Source organism: Onychomys torridus, chromosome X (genome assembly GCF_903995425.1).
Source record: "Onychomys torridus chromosome X, mOncTor1.1, whole genome shotgun sequence".
In the NCBI taxonomy this organism is placed as follows: domain Eukaryota; kingdom Metazoa; phylum Chordata; class Mammalia; order Rodentia; family Cricetidae; genus Onychomys; species Onychomys torridus.
Window position 1 is genome coordinate 52,131,707 of NC_050466.1, and position 20,494 is coordinate 52,152,200.

General features: G+C 43.8%; 1 protein-coding gene across 1 annotated transcript; it reads left to right on the plus strand.

The window, feature by feature from the left end:
* The first annotated feature begins 1,479 nt into the window (after positions 1 to 1,479).
* LOC118573601 (medium-wave-sensitive opsin 1) lies at positions 1,480 to 20,429 on the plus strand. The gene is made up of 6 exons (XM_036173881.1): positions 1,480 to 1,613; positions 9,360 to 9,656; positions 12,654 to 12,822; positions 14,298 to 14,463; positions 18,105 to 18,344; positions 20,220 to 20,429. Exons 1-6 carry the CDS (start codon positions 1,517 to 1,519, stop codon positions 20,328 to 20,330), a joined length of 1,080 nt encoding a protein of 359 aa, XP_036029774.1. The 5' UTR covers positions 1,480 to 1,516; the 3' UTR covers positions 20,331 to 20,429.
* The last annotated feature ends 65 nt before the right edge of the window (positions 20,430 to 20,494 follow it).

Here is a 20,494-nt window from a genome sequence, read left to right on the forward strand (position 1 = left end):
GAATCTATGTGGCTTTTTGTGTCTGCCTTCTTTTGTTTAGCATACTATTTCAAGACTCATTCACTTTGTAGCACAAAAACCACTTCATTCCTTGTGATGGATGGATGATATTTCTTTATGTGAATAGACCACACTTGACTCATTTACTCATTTTTTTCATAGACTTTTGAGTTGTTTCTCTCTTTGAGTCTCATCTGGAGAGTGCTGCTATAAACATACATGTGTGAGTTTTGTGCAGACATATGGTTTCTAGACTGCAGCTGGGCAAGGCTGTGACCAAGATTAAGTTCCACACAGAGCTCCTAGCTTGGTCCTGACACAGAGTGCATCAATTAATTCTAAGAGCCATTCTTGGGATGGGTAATTAAGGTTCTACCTGGCTCCAGCCTTAAGCTTGGAGCCAGGAGTACTGAAGAATGATAGCACAGAAGTTGGAGACATTAATTCCATCAGCTCATGTGACTTTACTGAGGTCAAGAAGCCAATCCAAAGGCAGCTGGATTTCAAGACCAAGTAGAAAGGAGCTTCTGGAACCCTTAAGAGTGGATGTGTTTCCTGAGGGGGCCATAACAGGACATCAGGAGTCTTTGCTTGGAACTGGCCATGTTCAAGGAATTAGTGGCTCCTGCTAATTGTGGAGCCAGCAGCAGCCACACTGCTGTGAGCAAAGGAGGACAGTGAGGCACCCTGTCTAGACACTGTCAAGAAGCAGGTAGCAATCTGGTATAATCCAAGGACAGGTTGTGCACTTGAACAGGCAAGATAAAGGTACCATGTAGGCACTTTCCAGTGCTGTGCCAGGCTTCTGGGAAAACCTACATGGGCCCCTGGTGATTGTAAGAGCTGCAGCTGGTAGAGGTGGAGGAAGAGGGCTGAAGCTGAAAGAGAGATGCACAGTCAGTGCCTATTCTTTTTCCCACGGGAGCAGTCCTGCTAACACACACTGTGGCACAAGGCCCAATTAAAAAAAAACAACAACAACAAAAAAAAACAAAAACAAAAACAAAAACAAAAACTCTGTCCTGCAACACAGTCCTGTTCCAGATCTCTGCCTGAAAGGTTTCCAGGGACTTTCAGCAAAGCCAGAAAGGTACATTGGAACTTTGAGCTGCTTTGATACTCAACACTCTGGTCTATAAATCCCATCCTAGGACCTGTCTGACCTACAGTAGAAGAAAGAGATGGAAGACACATAATCACAAGCAAGGGCTACAGTGACTCCCATAAGCTCTACTGCAAGCCAAGGGTGGAAGGGGTGGGAGTGTGTACTATCCAGGTTCCACTGTGGGCAAATGGCCCTGAGCCACCCCTGTGGGTTGAACTCAGGAACAGGGAAGTGAGGGTAGGAGGGGGTGATCTAAGTCCTGGGCCCAATTAAGAGATCAGATGGTGAAGTGTTTAGGAGCCCTTAAGGTAAGGAGGTCTGGCCTGATCCTGCAGGTTGATATAAAGTTCTGTAACCTCACAGGCAATGTGCCAACTCTGGCAGGTTCCAAGGACAGTGTTTTCCATAGCCATGACCCAAAGGCTTACAGAAGGAGAGATACTGGACCACTATGAGGATAGCACCCATGCAAGCATCTTCACCTACACCAACAGCAACAGCACCAGAGGTGAGCAACAGGTACCCTGGAGGTTCAGTCACCAAACCAAGGTGGCTATGCTAAAAGCTACCAGCCACCCTCAATTTCCCAATTTCCCTCTTCTACGTAACCTTATCTCCCTTAGTTTTTTTTTTTTTTTTTTTTTTTGCCAGAGATGAGGATTGAACCCAGGGCCTTGTGCTTGCTAGGCAAGCACTCTACCACTGAGCTAAATCCCCAACCCCCTCCCTTAGCTTTAATGATCGTGTCATAGTGAGCAGCTAAAAGAACAGTCATCCTAAAACCACACGCACTTCCCTTAGCCTCTGGAAATCTGTGTCCTTAGAAGGATTCATAAGATCTTCCTCCTTGGAGAAGAACAGGATTTGTCTTTTTATCCTCTAAAGCCACAAAGAGACTGAAGAGATGGTCTGGAGAACATAGATCCACTGAAGGAAATGGGAAAGTTTGGCAGGTCTCTGACTGTGCCTGACCCCAGAAAGGGAAGCTGGGGAAGCTACAGCAGAAGACAAATGACTAGGTTAGAAGACCCTGTGACAGCTATATTGTCCAACCCAGGGCCTAAAGCACACCACCAAAGCTGTTCACTTCTGAGGAGGAGAGCTAACAAATGGTCTTTCTGTCTTGAGCAGTCCTAAGAACTAAGGACTTATCAGGGCAGCCTGAGTTCTGCCTTTAGAAGCTATGTATGCAAAAAGCTTTGCATGTGGGGCTATCAAATGACTGAAGGCAGGCCCCAGCCCCCAGCACCAGGTCTCTCCTTAAAGCTTCCCTAAAATCCTGGGTTGGCAACACCCTGCTCTGGGGTTACCAGGGCCACCACTGTAGGAACAGGGACTTTAGGCCAGACTAGCTAGGTTTCTGTACTTCACCTCCACAGGGTTGTTGTGGTTCTAGGCTTCATTATGGCACAACACCCCTGTTTTCTGATGTCAGAGGCTTTGTTTTGTGCAAAGCTTCAAGTATATATCAAAGTAATAGGGACAGTATCATGAACTCAGACCCTTGTCATTCAGCTTCCATGGTTTTTTTTCTTATTTTGTCTGTGACCCATCCACTCTCTTTCTTCCTGATTATTTTTATTTTTATTTTGCATTTTATTTATTTATTTGCTTGTTTATTTATTTATTGAGAGAGAGGGAAGAGGGGGAAGAAAGGAGTTGCATGTGGAGATCAGAGAACATATTGAGGACATATGTGTAGAGGTCTGGGGATAAGATGGGCCAGTCAGTTCTCTCTTTCCACCATGTGGGGACCTGTTGTTCAAATCTTAGATGATCTTTCAATTTAAAAAAATCCCATAGCCAGATATCAGGGCAAAAGCTGAAAGATCAGAGAAGCAGAACAGCCAGCCACTAGTTCTTACCTCTATGAAATCTTCAGCCTGAAGAGAGTGAGTTCTTGTTTCCTCACACCTTATATACCTTTCTCTGCCCTGCCATATTACTTCCTGGGATTAAAGGCGTATGCGCTTCCCAAGCAAAGGCATGAGATCTCAAGTTCTGGGATTAAAGGTGTGTGCCACCATGCCTGGCTCAGTTTCTCTCCTGTACTGGATCAATCTCATTGTAGCCCAGTGTGGCCTTGAACTCACAGAGATCCAGATGGATTTTTGCCTCCCAAGTGCCAGGATTAAAGGTGTGTGTAGTTAGAGTTTTCCTGCCTGGCCCATAGTCAGGACAAATCTCTCTTACCCGCCAGTCCCACAGTCGCTCAGACCCAACCAAGAAAGCACACAAAAACTTATATTGCTTACAAACTGTATGGCTGTGGCAGGCTTCTTGTTATCTACTTTTTCTATCTTAAATTAACCCATTTTTGTTTATCTATACTTTGCCACATGGCTTGTGGCTTACCAGTGTCTTTACATGTTGCTTCTCATGGCGGCAGCTGGCGGTGTCTCCCTCCAACCTTCTACTTCCCAGAATTCTCTTCTCTCTTGTCCCGCCTGTACTTCCTGCCTGGCCACTGGCCAATCAGAACTTTATTTACAGAGAGCGATATCCACAGCAGGTGTGTGCCACCACTGCCTGGCCTGTATGTTTAATCTAGTGGTTTGTCCTGTTATCTGATCTTCAGTCAAAATTTATTAGGGTACACAATATATCACCACAGGAACTAGGATCAATCTCAGTTTGTCAGGCTTGGCAGAAAGCACCTTTACCTACTGAGCCATCTTACTGGCTCCTCCTGATTCTTAGACATAAATCTAACACATCATATCCTTTCTTTTGTATGTACTTTGGATGTATCTCTAAGATGAAAGGACTCTGCAAAACATAACTATGATGCCATCCTAATATCAAAAGGTTAGCAATGTTTCCAGGATATTGTACACTATCTTAGTTGATGTTAGCAGTATCTTACTTTCAACTGGTCATGGTGGCAGATGCTTGTAAATCCAGTGCCTAGAATGAGGAGGCTGAAGGATCAGAAGTTCAAGGTCATCCTCTGATACTTAAGGAGTTTGAGGCCACTCTGCCACACATGAGACCCTGTGTCAAAAATGTAAGTCAGCTAGTAGTAATGGTGCACACCTTTAGTCCTAGCCCTTGTGAGGTGGAGGCAGGTGGATCTCTATGAGTTTGGGCCACTCTGATCTACATAGCAAGTTCCTGGCCAGCCAACGCTATATAGCTCTTAAGACCTTGTCTCAAGAAGACCATGTTTTTGTTTTGTTTTACATTTAAATTTAGTTATTTTGTGAGAAGGCACCACAACATACACACAGAGGTCAGAACTTGTGAGAGTGAATGCTCTTCTTCTACCATATGTTCTCCAGGGACCAAAGTCAGATCGTCAAGTTTGGGGCAAGTGCCTTTACCCACTGGAACTTTATATCCCAGGGTGACTTTGAACTCACGATCCCCTTCCTCAGTTTCCAGAGTCCTGGGATTATAGGCATGCACTACTATGCCTAGAAAAAAAAAAGCGTTATACTTTTTTTAAAGTTGAATTGAATCAAGGCTCAAATAAAGTGTATATATTCGTGTTGATTACTAGATCAAACTCAGACCATTTTCCTTGCACTTTTTTTTTTTTAAGAAAATAACCATTTTCCATGAACTTTTCCTCACTTCAAATATTGCTGGTTACTAGCCTATAATGTGATTTAACATGCTCCTTTGAGTGTATTCATTACTACTTCTTTTGTGGTTTGTAGATTAAACAGTTCATCTGAAGGTCTGACTGGTACCAGAGGCAGAATTTTTTGGCAGAAGTAATAGAAGTGAGAGCAAGCCCTGGGTTAGGAGCTTCCGTGTAAAACTTTATTGGGACATCAGCTCAAGCAGAACATTCACAACTTGAGCAGAAAGGCTGCTTTCCAGACAAAGGGAGAGAGGCAAGCTTGTCTTTGTTTGCTGGAGTGGCCTGGAGATTTTCTCCTGGCTATAGATGTGGTCTCAAAAGATGCTCTATTTTTCATACAAGATATTGGCTACTCCTAGAAATCCAGGTGCTGCCTCTTTTATACTTCTTTCCTGGACTGGTGCCTCCAGTCATGATGGTTGGTTGGTGTCTGAAGCTTCTAGGAGGGAGAAGACACTGGATGAGTGTGGATCAGCGTAGTCCTGGGTTTTGTTTTCAGTTATCAGCAAGTCTATATATACACAGAGCTAAGTAAAATCTAACTCAGAGTTCAAGGCACCAAGGGGGAAGACAGATGGACCAAGCCTTGTCACCCCATCCCAGTAACCCTGTCAGACACCTGCAGACCCAAGTAAAGAGACAGTGCTTTCAGTGCTTTCAGTAAAAGCAGCCTTCAGGTCCCTGAAGAGGAACGTAAGCTACTGTTACCACAACTCACACCTCAAAGTTATTCTCTGCATCAAAGCTAGCAGGGTATGAATGGTGCATGGCCCAGCTGTATGATCTTCAGAATTAGTGATCTTTGGGCTGGAGAAGTGGCTCAGTGATTGAGAGCACTTACTGCTCTTCCAGAAGACTCAAATTCAAATCCCAGCATCCACAACAAGTGTCTCACAGTTGGAGTCTATAACTCCAGGTCCAGGGGATCTAACACCTTTGTCCTCTGAGGGCAACTACACTGACATGCACACACCTGCATGCAGACACACACATCTGTACATAATTAAAAATAATAAAAATAAATCTTAGAAAAGAAGAATTAGCAATCTTGAAGTTAACTAAGAGCCACTAAAGCTAAAGTTCTTAATTAGTTTTCCCTCAATGGCTAGACCAGTATCCAGCTGGTGTTGTGTGTCTCAGTGAAGACAGCTTTCAGAAGAATCTCTTTTCTTGGGGAATCACAAGTTGCTGAAGCACAATGCCCAGATGTGCTAAGCAATTGGAATGCCAAGCTGTTCTTTCCTGACTTCCCTTCCTAGCTTGATTACTTTAATAAAGGGAATCATGCCTCAGTTTCCATCACTGGACTCTCTGAAGTGCAGCATGCGTGAAAAGTAGGATGTATGCTCAATTCTTTCCCCTTCATATTTTAGGCTAAGTCTCCCTATGTAGGCCTGAAGGCCTAGAATTCACTATGTAGACCAGATGGGCCTCAAATTCATGGAAAATCTTCTTGCCACTGCCTCCTGAGTTCTGATATTATGAGAACGCACCACCATGCCCAGTTCTCTTCTTTTTTATCTCTTTTTTTGTTTTTGTTTTTGTTTTTGTTTTTGTTTTTGTTTTTGTTTTTCGAGGCAGAGTTTCTCTGTAGCTTTGGAGCCTGTCCTGGACTAGCTCTGTAGACCAGGCTGGCCTCAAACTCACAGAGATCCACCTGCCTCTGCCTCCCGAGTGCTGGGATTACAGGCGTGCGCCACCGCCCGGCCCACTTCTCTTCTTATGTTTCCATTCTCCAATAGTGATTTGGTTCACCAGTGAAGACCAAAGGTATTACATCTATTACATCTCTTTCCTTTGCCTCCCAATAAGAATCTTCTTATCCAGGAATTAGAACTTAATGTCATATAATTACTCATTTTCTCTATGTTAAAACACATACACACACACACACACACACACACACACACACACACACACATCTCAAAAGAGTGATACAAACACTACTATAAACAATGATATCAATAATGGGTATGGTGGTACCTATCTGGAACCCCAGAAATTGGGAGGTAGAGGCAGGACAATCATGTGTTCAAAGCCATCTTCAGCTAAATAAGCAAGTAAGAGGCCAACCTGAACTATATTATACTTGCCTCCCCTCACTGATGCCCAAAAAGAAAATGACTAAGGTCTCGAGTGACAACTCAATACTTAAAAGCACTGACTGCTCCTCCAGAGGATCTGGATTTGTTTCCTATGGCAGCTTAAAACCATCTATACTTGGCTGGGTGGCATTGGTGGCGGACGCCTTTAATCCTAGCACTTGGGAGGCAGAGGCAGGTGGATCTCTATAAGTTTGAGGCCAGCCTGGTCTACAGAGTGAGTTCCAGGACAGCCAGGGCTGTTATACAGACAAACTCTGTCTTTAAAAAACAAAAACAAACAAACAAAAAATCTGTAACTCCAATTCCAGGAGATCTGATACCTGATACCCTCTTCTAGCCTCTCACACAGTGCATAGACATACATGCGGGCAAAACACCCATGCATATTTAAAAAAAAAAAAGTGAAAATAAGTCTTTAGGAGATTGGATAGATGGCTTAACTGTTTGCTCTTCTAGAGGTACCAGGTTTGATTCCCAGCACCCACATAATGACTCACAACCATCTGTAAGATCCAGCTCTAGGGGATCCTCTTCCAGCTTCTGTGGGCATTACATTAGCATGGTGTACAGACATACATGCAGGGAAAACACCTACATGTATAAATAAATAACAAAATTTTTTTAAAACTTAAATAGGATTACTAAAGACCTAACATTTGTACATGTCCTTTCACACTGAGGATGTATGCCATTGGGTTGTGTAGTTGAGACACTGTACTTTCAATCCCTCTCTCTGGAGTTACACTATTGACTGGACGTGTGCATTTAGGCTCATTTGTTTTGGTTTTGATAACCAGGGGTTACCTTTTTTGTAAAATGACAGGTATGCACCACCACATCTGGCAATCAGATATTACATTTTAAGTTTGAATTTTAGATCAGACACTATGCTTGTAATCCCAATATACAGGATGCAGAGGCAGGATAAATTCAAGGCCAGCTTGGTATACATAGCAAGTTCCAGACCAGCCAGGTCTACATAGACAAACCCTGTCTCAAATATATTTTTATATTTTATATTATATTATGTAATATGTTAGTTATAAAGTTCCAAAGGAGGCAAGCATGGTGGCCCACCATGCTTTAATCCCAGCAACCAGGAGACAGAGGTAGGCTGATCTGTGAATGTGAAACCAGCCTGGTCTATGTAGCAAGTTCCCGCACCATCTAGGGCTCTATAGATCCTGTCTCAAAAAACTATAGTAATAATAATAAAATAATAATAATAATAATAATAATAATAATGTTCCAAAGGAAAATCTAGAATACAAGATAGATTTGAAGAAGTCCAGCTTTCCTGACCCCATCCAACTCAATTGTTTCCTTGCCTGTTTTCCTTACAAACTTTTTGCCTGGGAGTTCACTTTTGCTACCTTTCTCTTGCTAATCTCTTTACGAATCTTGTTCTCCTACTTTCAGGCAGGAGAGACAGGCTGCTGTGGTGTCATTGCTAGAGGCTCTGGACCCCCTCCTTGACTGCTGCCTGGGCCTGGTAGGCCTTACCCACCTTTGTTAGTGCTCTGCCTGGTCTATCATCTGGAAAGGGTGCTGGCTTAGAATCTGTGACATTCAATTGCTCTAACCTCTTTGCTTATCTATAAACTAGAGGTTCCAAATACCACCAGTTCCCCCTGCTCTGCTCCAGTTCACCTGCTGCACTTTCTCAGGGGAGATACATTGACAGTATGAGGGTTCTCTGGGGTCTTTTAAAAGGTCCTATTGTGCTGGGTGGTGGTGCCTTTAATCCCAGCAGAGGCAAGCTGATTTCTGTGAGTACGAGGCCAGCCTAGCCAAGTCTACGAAGTAAATTCCAGGACAGCCAGAGCTGTTACGAAGAGAAACCCTGTCAAAAAAAAAAAAGAAAGGAAGAAAAAGAAAGAAAGAAAGAAAGAAAGAAAGAAAGAAAGAAAGAAAGAAAGAAAGAAAGAAAGAAAAGAAAGAGCCCTATTGCTTCACACTATTCCCTTCTACATAGAGACAGACTCTATGAGTCTTGGGTTGTCAATGTCCTGTTCCTACATCTCATATTGGGGGTTCCTGGGAATCTGTGCAGAGTTTCCTATTAGAAACAAATCGGCCAGTACACAGAGTGAAGCAGAGGTATCACAGAGTACAGCTGTGCTAGGGATGAAATTTACCTGTCCTTCCTAGCATAGCCAGGACAGCCCTGTTTTTCTTGAGCTATTTTGTTCTGGTTTTGGGAGGGGGCTGTGGTTTTTGTTTGTTCGTTATTTGTTTTGTTTTGTTTTGTTTTTTCAATGCATAGACTGTAGAATTCTTGCAAGCATAGGCCTCTTTGTGTGTACTTTCCTAGTGCTGTGAAGCTTTATTATACAGTAGGAGAGATTGGGGCTTGTGACTCTGTCCAATTATTCTGGCAAAAACAGCAATAGTAAATGTCCCCCTTTTATAAGGAAACCAGTCCTACTGAATTAGGGCTCACCTTAATAGCTTCATGTGCAGGGCTCATTTAGAGCAAGGAAAAGTGGGTTCAAGATGCTAATGCAGCTGTGTAATGTTTTGTGCAGTTTCTCTTCTATTCTGTACCTCTTGCCTCCAGGTCCCTTTGAAGGCCCCAATTATCACATTGCTCCCAGGTGGGTGTACCACCTCACCAGCACCTGGATGATCCTTGTGGTCATTGCATCTTTCTTCACTAATGGACTTGTGCTGGCAGCCACCAGGAGGTTCAAGAAGCTGCGTCATCCTCTGAACTGGATTCTGGTGAACTTGGCAGTTGCTGACCTAGCAGAGACCGCCATTGCCAGCACTATCAGTGTTGTGAACCAAATCTATGGCTACTTTGTGCTGGGCCACCCTCTGTGTGTGGTGGAAGGCTACATTGTCTCCCTGTGTGGTAAGCTGAAAGAGACACAACCTGGTGTGCCTAAAGAAAACCATACTGCAAACCCTGAGGTTCATACATGGTGTGTATATATGAGACACAGTATAAAGGGAGATACTCATGGTAAAAGCTGGATCACAGTCAGCACAGGGGTTGTAGGACAGGCTTTAAAAATTCTGAAGGCTTATATCTGAGCACACATTTTCTTTCTTTTTTTAATTAACTTTTTTCCCTTTATTTTACATACCGATCACAGTTTCCCCTCCCTCCTCTCCTCCCATTCCTCCCTGCCCCCCCCACTCCCATCTACCCCCTCCCCATCCACCTACTCCTCCTCTGTCTCCATTCAGAAAGGAGCAGGCCTCCAATGGACTTGAACAAAAGATGGTACATCAAGTTGAGGAAGGACCGAGCTCCTCTCTATATATAAAGGCTGGGCATGGGGAACATGTTCCCAAAAGCCAGGAAAGGGCCTAGTAACTAGATGGTGACAACACAGTATCTCCAGGTCCTAATCTTACTGCCAGGAGCCTTACAAACAGACCAAGCTACACAACTGTCACACACATGCAGAGGGCCTAGGTCAGTCCCATGCAGGCTCCCTAACTGTTGGTCCAGAGTCCATGTGCTCCCACAAGCTCAGGTCAGCTGTCTCTGTGGGTTCCTCCATCATGACCTTGACACCCCCTGGATTGTACAATCACTCCTCTCTTTCTTCAGAACAACTCCCAGAGCTCAGCCCAGTGCTTGGCTGTGGATTCTGCATCTACTTCCATCAGTTACTGGATAAAGGCTCTGTGATGACAGTGAGGGTAGTCATCAATCTGATTACAATAGATGACCGGTTCAGGCACCCTCTCTGAGCATCCATTCTCAACTGTTTGCTTGAGTTCAACATTGAGACAGGCTCTAACTATATGTACCCAGTTTTGGACTGTGGAGCTTATGTGGGATGAGATAGATAACGAAATCAGAGAATTCCAGAACCATATGAAGGGTAGGCTCTGGGCACCTTGGATGGACTCCTATCCAAATCAGGAATATGTGTGTTTCCATCCTGTCTCTAAGGCTGTTAGACACTGTGTGAGCTGTTCCCAGAGAAAGACATCAGAGCTTTTGAGATATTGACTGGATCTAGACACCTTTCTTTACAACCATCACTAAGACCTGTTGGCTATGATTTGCTTAGGTTAGGTAGCTAAAGGCTGATGAGTAAAGATGCCTAGCCTGATGAGGTGTGTTTAATTCCTAGGATCCACATGGTAGAAAGAGAGAAACTCCTGAAAGTTGTCCTCTAACCTCTACATATACCCCATGGCTACACATACATACACACCCTAAAAAGTGCTCGCTAAGAAGTACCATTGTGCTAGGCTCTGTGTTGGAAAGGGCCCAGTAACTAGATGGTGACAATACAGTATCTCCATTACCCCTCTCTTACCTTATTTCTAAATGGTTAAGGAGAGCCCAGTAGTAGCTAGTCTGGAAGACAGGCTCTGTTGAGCCTATATGAATAGGGAGAATTAATTGCCATGTGTATAAAAAGAGACTTTGAGAGGTCTGGACTGGGGTGAGAAACCCACAAATAGACCTGGTTGGAACCCCACTTACCTACCTGTGTACCTAGCAGATATCTACCAGTAGCTTCCCTGCTCTTGGTTCCTCGCCATTGTCTCTCCTTGCCCCTCACCCACTGGGCAGATTAAGTTCAGACCAGAGGGAGTACTGGACAATATCCCAAATCTATAGGGTAATCAGGAAAGATCAAGTAAAGAAAGTCTCTCTCCCAGGCCCAAGCACTTTCAGTTAGAGGTGTGCACCTTGGTGGTTACGTGACCTTTCCCAAGTGGCATCCTCATGTCTGGCTCTGCTTCTGCTAGGCTTGCCTTTGTCCTACTCATAGAGTATTCTTTGTTTACCCATACACACAAAATAAAAATAAATACATCTTTTTAAATTATGCACTAAAAACATTAGCAACAGTGTTCTACACTAAAGTATTTCAAACAAGGATATGATCTGACTACCAATAAAAATTCAGTGAAGTGACAATGAACAGGAATGACATTTTATAGTCTGCCACCTCAGTAGAGTGATCTGAGAACATCTGTCCTTTCTCTAGCTGACCAAACTAGGAGTGTTCTAATACTGCCTATTTCATAATAGATGGAATACAGAGTGTCCTTTAGAGGTTAGGTGAATGAAAAATAAATACTTTTCCCCACCCTGGTTCATGGGTGCCTAAGGCCTGTGTGCACACCTTTGGGCATAAGAAGGAGTGGGAACCTGTGTCGCCTTACAAACAATTGGAGAAACTCTGAGCTGTCCCCAAACACTTAAAAGAACAGCAAACAAGCAGAAAGGATACAGATCATATGTTCTGTTTCTTTGAAACAATGACACCTCAGTGTGGTCAAGCCCATATGAATATGGGCTTCCAGAAACTCCATCAATGGCATCAGAAGAAGAAATTATCAGAGGCCAAGAGGACAAAAAGCCCTTGAAGTACCCCAGTGGACACATAAGTGCAAGGCCATCAGCTACCATAGCATTTTTTGCCTTCTTTTTGGTGATGGGTTGTGCAGGCTGAGGTTGAGGATAGAGAGCTATGAGATCTCTAAGGTACAAGCCTCAAGATTCTATGACTCAGTGACTAAACTGAGAGCTAGGACATCCTGCCCCAGAGCAGAAGCAATTGTGGTTAGAGGGAAGATTAGAAAGAGAGTAGGAAGACAGAGGGGAAGAAGGCATGTCATTGGATTTAGCACAGATGCAAAGCAAAAGAGCCTAAAGAAGAGAAAAGAAGGTGAGACACACATGTCATAAAAATGGACTAAAAAAAAGTCCATTCACCAAGAAGTCCACTGCACTCTGGACCTGAAAACATTTCAGAGGATTTGATGTGGTAGCTATGAGGGAGTCTTGAAAACTGTCAGCTAGGAGGAGGAAGTAGTGTGAACAATCCTTTGTTCCAATTCAAAGCCCTGGTCTATCTCTTCTCCCCCATAGGCATCACAGGCCTCTGGTCCCTGGCCATTATTTCCTGGGAGAGGTGGCTGGTGGTCTGCAAACCCTTTGGCAATATGAGATTTGACGCTAAACTGGCCACTGTGGGAATCATCTTCTCCTGGGTCTGGGCTGGTATGTGGACGGCCCCACCAATCTTTGGTTGGAGCAGGTAAGGGTGTAATGATGCTAGGAAAGTAACCTCTGTAGGACCAAGTGGGGAAGGTCAGACTGTGGTCTCCAGGAATATCAATTCACTTCTGATTTCTGGGCCTGCATGGCTCCCTGCTTATAAGGAGGGAGGAAACTCTCCCTGGGCTCCCAGTGCAGCATGCACATGAATGTATGAATATTTGCCTACAGTATTAAAAGGGGCCCTGTGACCTACTCCCTAGACTATGTAAATGTTTTTCTCAAGTATAAGAAGCTCACAAGATGCTGGGCGGTAGTGGCGCATGCCTTTAGTCCCAGCACTCAGGAGGCAGAGCCAGGTGGATCTCTGTGAGTTCAAAGCCAGTCTGGGCTACAGAGTTCCAGGAAAGGCTCAAAGTTACACAGAGTAACCCTGTCTTGAAAAACCAGAAGAAGAAGAAGAAGAAGGAGGAGGAGGAGGAGGAGGAGGAGGAGGAGGAGGAGGAGGAGAAGGAGAAGGAGAAGGAGAAGGAGAAGGAGAAGGAGAAGAAGCTGCTCAAAAGAACATAGAAAAATCCAAAATGCCCAACCTAGGGCTATAGTGTAAGTAAACACACAGGGTACATTTTAGATTTCAGGGCCCTCTTACAAGCTCTGTGCCAGGCCTTTCTCATACATTTTACCCTACCACCTTCAGAGGTTTCTTGGAAGGTACACCAGGTCATCTATATCCTGGCCAGGCTCATTCTTTGGGGAAAATACTCAAAACTGATGAGGCAACGGCTCAGATGTTTGGTTGGAAGGAATGAGACACGGACTATTGATTTCACTGTTGTACACAACAATCTTGAGTGTGTGTTCTTGTGGCATTTGGACAGGGAATGTTCTTTCTTTGGGAAGCTTCCATCATTCTATAAAATAAGACTTGTAAAAAGCTTGTCTTTCTCCAGAACCACAATGACTGCCAGAAACTAAGAATTTCCTAGGGCTAGTCCTGGGTGGAGGCCCAGACTGGATGATCTAATTTCATCTTCATGGTTACCCAGGGAGCATGTCCATTCATTACAGCCCTGGCACAATGGCCTCAGAAAAATTCAGATATTCATAGGTGTTCTTAAAAAGTAAGAGGAAGAGGAGGCCTCCTTGCCGTCTTATGAAAATAGCCTAGAACCAGGTAATGATTATAATTGCATAACTTTGGGAAAGTCTTCAATGTCATAATGTCAAATTTTATATTATGCATATCTTGCTACAAAGAGAAGAGAAATGATATGAAGCATATGATGGAAAAGTATTTACTAAAATCTTACTAAAAGATTTTAAGGTGATAAGAATGTTCTGAAATTACGACACTGTGTAGATATGAAATGCTATTGACCTGTTAACTTCTCATTGGTTAATTTCTTCTCCATTTAAAAACCTTCTGACTCAAGTCAGGGGTGTGCCCTGGTTGATTGGGCAGGTTCCAGGTTGCCCTAGCCTGAATCAGAATGGATTGCTGGCCCTTCTCTCTAGGTACTGGCCTTATGGCCTGAAGACATCCTGTGGCCCAGATGTGTTCAGTGGCACCTCATACCCTGGGGTTCAGTCTTATATGATGGTCCTCATGATCACATGTTGCATCTTCCCACTCAGCATCATCATGGTCTGCTACTTCCAAGTGTGGCTGGCCATCCGAACAGTAAGCCTTTCATCCTCCTGCCCTCATCCCAAGCTAGCAAGATGCCTAGGCAAGCTCAGAGGCATACCTTGTAACTCTCCTATCTCCACACTACTCTGATCAGAAATCTATCAGTACACCTGAGTCTCTTAAACTACATTTTTGGAGGAAAAAAATCACTATGGAGACCTGGCTGGCCTGAAACTTGCTATGTAGATCAGGCTAGACTCAAACTCACAGAGATCTACTTGCCTCTGCTTTCTGAGTGTATACCATCACTCCTGGCTTAAACTGTTTTTTCAATTCCCATGTGTCTTAGTCACTGTTATATTGCTGTGAAGAGATATCATGACCAAGGCAACTCTTATAAAAGGAAGCATTTAATTGCAGGCTTGCTTACAGTTTCAAAGGCTTAGTCCATTATCATTATGATGGGAATCAGACAGGCATGATGCTGGACCAGTAGCTAAGAGCTACATCCTGATCCTCAGGCAGAGAGAGAAATACTGGCCTGATGTGGGCTTTTGAAACCTCAAAGCCGACCCCCAGCAACACACTTCCTTCAAGAAGCCATACCTACTCCAACAAGGCCACCTCTCCTAATCCTTCTCAAATAGTGCCACTTCCTGATGGCTAAGCACTCAAATACATGAGTCTATGGGGAAACATTCTTGTTCAAACCACCGCACTATACCTATAAGAAAATATTAAGACCCAGTGGTATGGGTGGGACAGGAGATGTCATGTATTGAAGCCCTGAGTTACATCCTAAGCACTGGGAGTGGTGGCACATTCCTGTAATTCCAGCACTCAGGAAGTGAAAGCAGGAGTATCAAAAGTTCAAAGCCATCCTCTGCTACATAGCAAATTTAAGGCTAGCCTGATCTCTACAAGACCCTATCTCAAAAAACAAAACAAAACATTGAGTAGTGTGAAGCAGGACATTCCTTGGGAGATAAATTTGAGGTTCTTTTTTTAAATTAATTAAACTTTTTATTTATTTTATAACCTTCCTCTCCTCTCATTCCCTCTCCCCACCTCCCACCACCAGCCCCAGTCTACTTCCCCTCTGTTTCTGTTAAGAAAGGGGCAAGCCTCCCATTGGGTATCAACAAAGCATGGCATATCAGGTTGCTGTAAGACTAAGCACCTCCCCTTGTATTAAGGTTGGGCAACGCGATCCAGTATAAGGAATAGGGTCCCAAAAGCCAGCCAAACACGTACAATATATTTTGATCATATTCTTTCTCTCTCCTAAATCCTCTCAAATCCTCCCCCACCCAACTTCATGTGAACTCTCTCTCTCTCTCCCTTCCTCTCTCTCCTTCTACCCTTCTCATTAAAAAAAAAAAACATAAAACAAAAAAACAATGGTCAAAACAAATTAACAAAAATCATTAAGACAAAATTATCAAAACAAAACAAAAATGTACACACAAAAAACCAACAACAAGCAAGCAAACAAACAATAGCAACAAAAACATGGAGTCTGTTTTATGTTAGAAGCTAAAAAAACAACAACAAGCAAGCAAACAAACAATAACAACAAAAACATGGAGTCTGTTTTATGTTAGAAGCTACTCCTGGGTATAGATTAGCTTCCTGGAGTGTGGTAGATATACCTAGTGACATTCCATTGGAGAAAACTGATTTTCCCTTTTCCAGCATGTATCAGTTGCAAATAGCTTCTTGGTTAGGGGTGGGACTTCTCTCTGTGCCAGAATTTTGTATGGTTTAAACTTGTGAAGGTCTTGTGTGTACTGTCACAGCCCTAAATGGGATGTCTTTATCAAACCCCAGTCCTCAGGGCTCAGGGATCTGTGCAGAAAAGGAGTCAGAAAGATTGTAAAATCTAGAGGTGGTGAACAGCTCCAAAGAAACAGTGTCATCCAGACACAACAAGACTGATATACATGAATGAAGTTCTTGCGGTCTCAACCTTTGCTTCCTTGTTCTCACTCCTATGGGATGGAAAGTCACTGGGTGCCCATTCCTAGAGGACCCAGTAAGGGAGCATAACTGTGTCTTTCCCCTGGCCCAGAAAAATCCTCCCACAGAGCATAACCACCAGAGCACCTGTATTCCCTTCACAGGAGTCTTAGTTATTGTTCTACTGCTCTGAAGAGACATCATGACCAAGGCAACTTATAAAAGAAAGCATTTAATTAGGGGATGCTTATAGTTTCAGAGGGTGAGTCCATGACCATCGTGGTGGAGAGCATGGCAGTAGGCAAGGAGGCATGGTGCTGGAGCAGTATCTGAGAGCTTACATCCTGTTCTGTAAGTTGGAGGCAAAGAGAGATGGACTGACCCTGGCATGGTCTTTTGAAATCTCGAAGCTCACCCCTAATGATACATCTCCTTCAACAAGGCCAAAATTCCTAACCCTTCCAAAACAGTTCCACCAACTAGGGACCAAACATTCAAATACATGAGCCTATGGAGGGCATTCTCATTCCAACCGCCACAATGGGGTTCTTGAAGACGACCAAGAAGTAGACTCAAGGGTGCTATTTGCCTCCAGGCCTGCTCTTCATTGTCCTGTGTCTGTTGTTCCATCTTAGAAAGCCAATTCTGTCAGAAGTCCCTAACCCATCAACATCCCTACCCAGGCCAGGCTACCACTGGGGATTCTCCTGCAAAAATGATAGTAAGGGGATATGTGAGCTCGGTACTGTATGCTAAGAGCTCTGTGCTCCTCTACCGGTCTCCCTTTCCAGCATAAATTGTCCCTTTGTCCAACAACTTTCCTACCATTTACTTTGTGTCCCATTTTTTCATTGCTGGGACCCTGTGTAACAGAAAGTTCTCCAGGTGGTGCTTTTCCTATATGAAGCTGCTTTGTGCTCACCCCTGCATGAATGGGTGAGCACAATAAGCTCTTTCTGGAAAAGACCATGAGCTCCACCAGGCGGCTCCACTCACTTTAGTGTCTTGTAATGAAGGCTGCAATTTGGTCCCTGGGTTGGTGGTACCATATCAGAATCAATTTCGCTAGCTCCCACAGGGTTTCCTTCAAGCGTTAGCAGTATTAGCTTTTGGCTAGTAAAACCCATCACTGCTGTTTCAGCTCTCCCCAGATTCTAGCCCTCATGGTTCCTTTTACAGCTAACCTTCCATGGCAGATAATGGCTGACCTCTATCCTTTAGAAAGCCTGGGTGAAGTGTGTATATGTCTCTTGCATTGCCACTGGGCACCCTGCCAGACCCGGCTTAGTTAAAGCAAACTTGACTTCTAGAGCTCAGTTAAAGACTCCAGACTCAAACCTGAGCACAAGACTAGATCTTCTTGGAAGGGATCATAGAAAGGCTAAACTCAGTCTCCTTAGTTCTCTTTCACAGGCTTCTGTGAAACTACAGGCAACAGCTTCAAAAGTCTAGTCTGAGGGTTGACCTTGGCCAGGCCAGCCACTTGTTACCTCAAGGCCTACAGGAACTCCTGCAAAGCTCCAGGACCACTCTGTCTCCCAAGTCAAGTCATTCTCTGACTTAGGGTGGAAAGCAGGATTGGGATACTAGGTGGACTATTTCCTACTCCCCATAGATCCCTAGGTATCCCTCTTCTTGTTAGTATCCTGACTCAGTGGCTGAGTAATAGCAATAGTCCCTCTAGATATAGAGCCCTAACTGACTCCTCCACTCCCTGCTCTTGTCTTCTCTAGGTGGCAAAGCAACAGAAAGAATCTGAGTCCACCCAGAAGGCCGAGAGGGAGGTGACACGAATGGTGGTGGTGATGGTCTTTGCATATTGCCTCTGCTGGGGGCCCTATACTTTCTTTGCATGTTTTGCTACTGCCCACCCTGGCTATGCCTTCCATCCTCTTGTGGCCTCCATACCATCCTACTTTGCCAAAAGTGCCACTGTCTACAACCCCATTATCTATGTCTTTATGAACCGACAGGTAAGCAAGAGCATGAGCAGATCAAATTCAAAATGGCCCATAACTCAATGAAGGTTCTTACCTGGAATAAAGTCATCAATGAGAAAGCTTTATGGAGAACCTGGGTGTGGGGACTGCTGATGTGCCTCCAAGAAAACCAGTGTGAAAAGGCTCTGCATGTGATCCACCCTCTCCAGAACTCATCTCAACCATGAGCTCTGTTATCCTTGCACTGTCTCCACCTGAGTCTGGTACTTAAGAAAGTGCAGTGCACTGCAAGTTCTTCCCTTCTGATGACCCCACAACTATGGACAGGAATCTTCAAAGGGTGCTGTTATAATCCAGATGTACTAAGCACTCAGTGAGCACCCAATGACCCTAGCTCTTCCTGATGGCAACTATCCTTAGCTATCATATTAGACTTTTACACAAGTTGCTCATGACTCTTAGACCATTCTGGTAGGTTATAGGTGAACCTTTAGAGGTTCATCACCTTCTGAGTGCCATTTGCATTTCTCTTCCTTGAATCCATCACATGCACTTCATTAAGGGGTATCTTCTGTGTGAGTTATTAGTAATCAGAAGTGTTCACTGGGGCCTCTCATTTCATCAGACTCTGTGAGTCCTTCTAATTGACTCTTCTTTCCTCTATTGTCTTCCTTCCTCTGGTGCTTGGGATGGAACACAAGGTCTGGTGCATGCCAGGCAAGTGCCCCACCCCAGATCTCCTCTGCTAAAAACTGAAAGCAGTTCTAGAAAGAGATCCTTGTGAAACACAGGAAATAAAGGTGGCCAGGTGTGCAAATTTTACTTTCATTCATTCATTTTTATTCCAAGAAAATTGGAACAGGGGATTCCATTCTTGTTCACTGCTATCTCCCTCCAGAATAGAGTCAGGCATGAAGTGAGAACTCAGTAAGTAGATGGTAAATGAATTTCTTGCCTTATCTGCCAGTTTTTCAGCCAAGTTCATGTTGTTATTTAGCCCATCTCTAATGTTGTCAATGAAAACACTTAAGTGTTTTCATTTTGAAAGTTTTAATGTGAGAGGGAATGGAGATAGTCATAAATAGAGCTGAAATTAGATGACACTTTTAGTTTGGGTTCTCAAAGCTTTGTAGTTGAGCTCCTTAGAAGGCATTGGTTTTGGTCACTGCCTAAGTATCCCGAGGTTACCACAGGAAATTCCACAAGCTTTGTGGCTTAAAACAACACAATTGTAGTTCAGTGACAGAGTACTTTCCTAATATACACAAAGCCGTAGGCTAAGTTCCTAGCTCAGCAACAAACAAGCAAACAAAGCAAGAAAATAGGAATTAAGTTTCTCACAGTTCCAGAGGCCAGAAATCTGAGGTCTAGGTGTCAGCATTATTATTGTTCCTTCTGGAGGTGCTGAGACAGTATCAGTCTTGTGTCTCTTTCCTAGCTTCCCTTGTCCTACTACTCACAAACATGCTGTCCCAATATTATTCTTCACATAGTCATTTATCTGTATGTAAAGTATTATCTAAATCTTCCTCTTCTCACAAGAACACTGTCCACTGGACTAGTGACAATGCTAATCCAGTATGACCTCATCATAACATACATGTACAAAGATTCCAGTTCCAAAAAAGGCACAGTCACAGGTTCCAGTAATTAGGATTTGGTATTTTTTAGGAGCAGTCACAATTCAACTAGAATCACCATTAACCACTAAATTAGATGATTCAGACCTCCTCTATTCATATGTGTAAAGAATTAGCTGAACCATCCTCATCCCACTCATAGTATTCCAAATGGGAGAAGGAAAGGTGTACATCCACAAAGTGACAGTACCAAATGTCCAAAGCCTCACCTTCAGCACAGTGCACTAGCCATTTCTGCTTTGCTGAATAATGTTTTCTGTCCTTCTAGTTTCGAAACTGCATCTTACAGCTCTTTGGAAAAAAAATTGATGATATCTCTGAACTTTCCAGCACCTCCAAAACAGAAGTCTCGTCTGTCTCTTCGGTGTCACCTGCATGAGGTCTGCTTCCAACCTGTCCCATCCACCAAAGCTTTGGCCATGTCTTACCTCCTTTCTCCTCCATCATTATGAAATAAACATAATTTCCCCTTGCCCAATCAAGTTCCAGAGATGACTACTACAATTTGGGATTATCTAAGCTACTGGGTGTTCAGGCACTGGA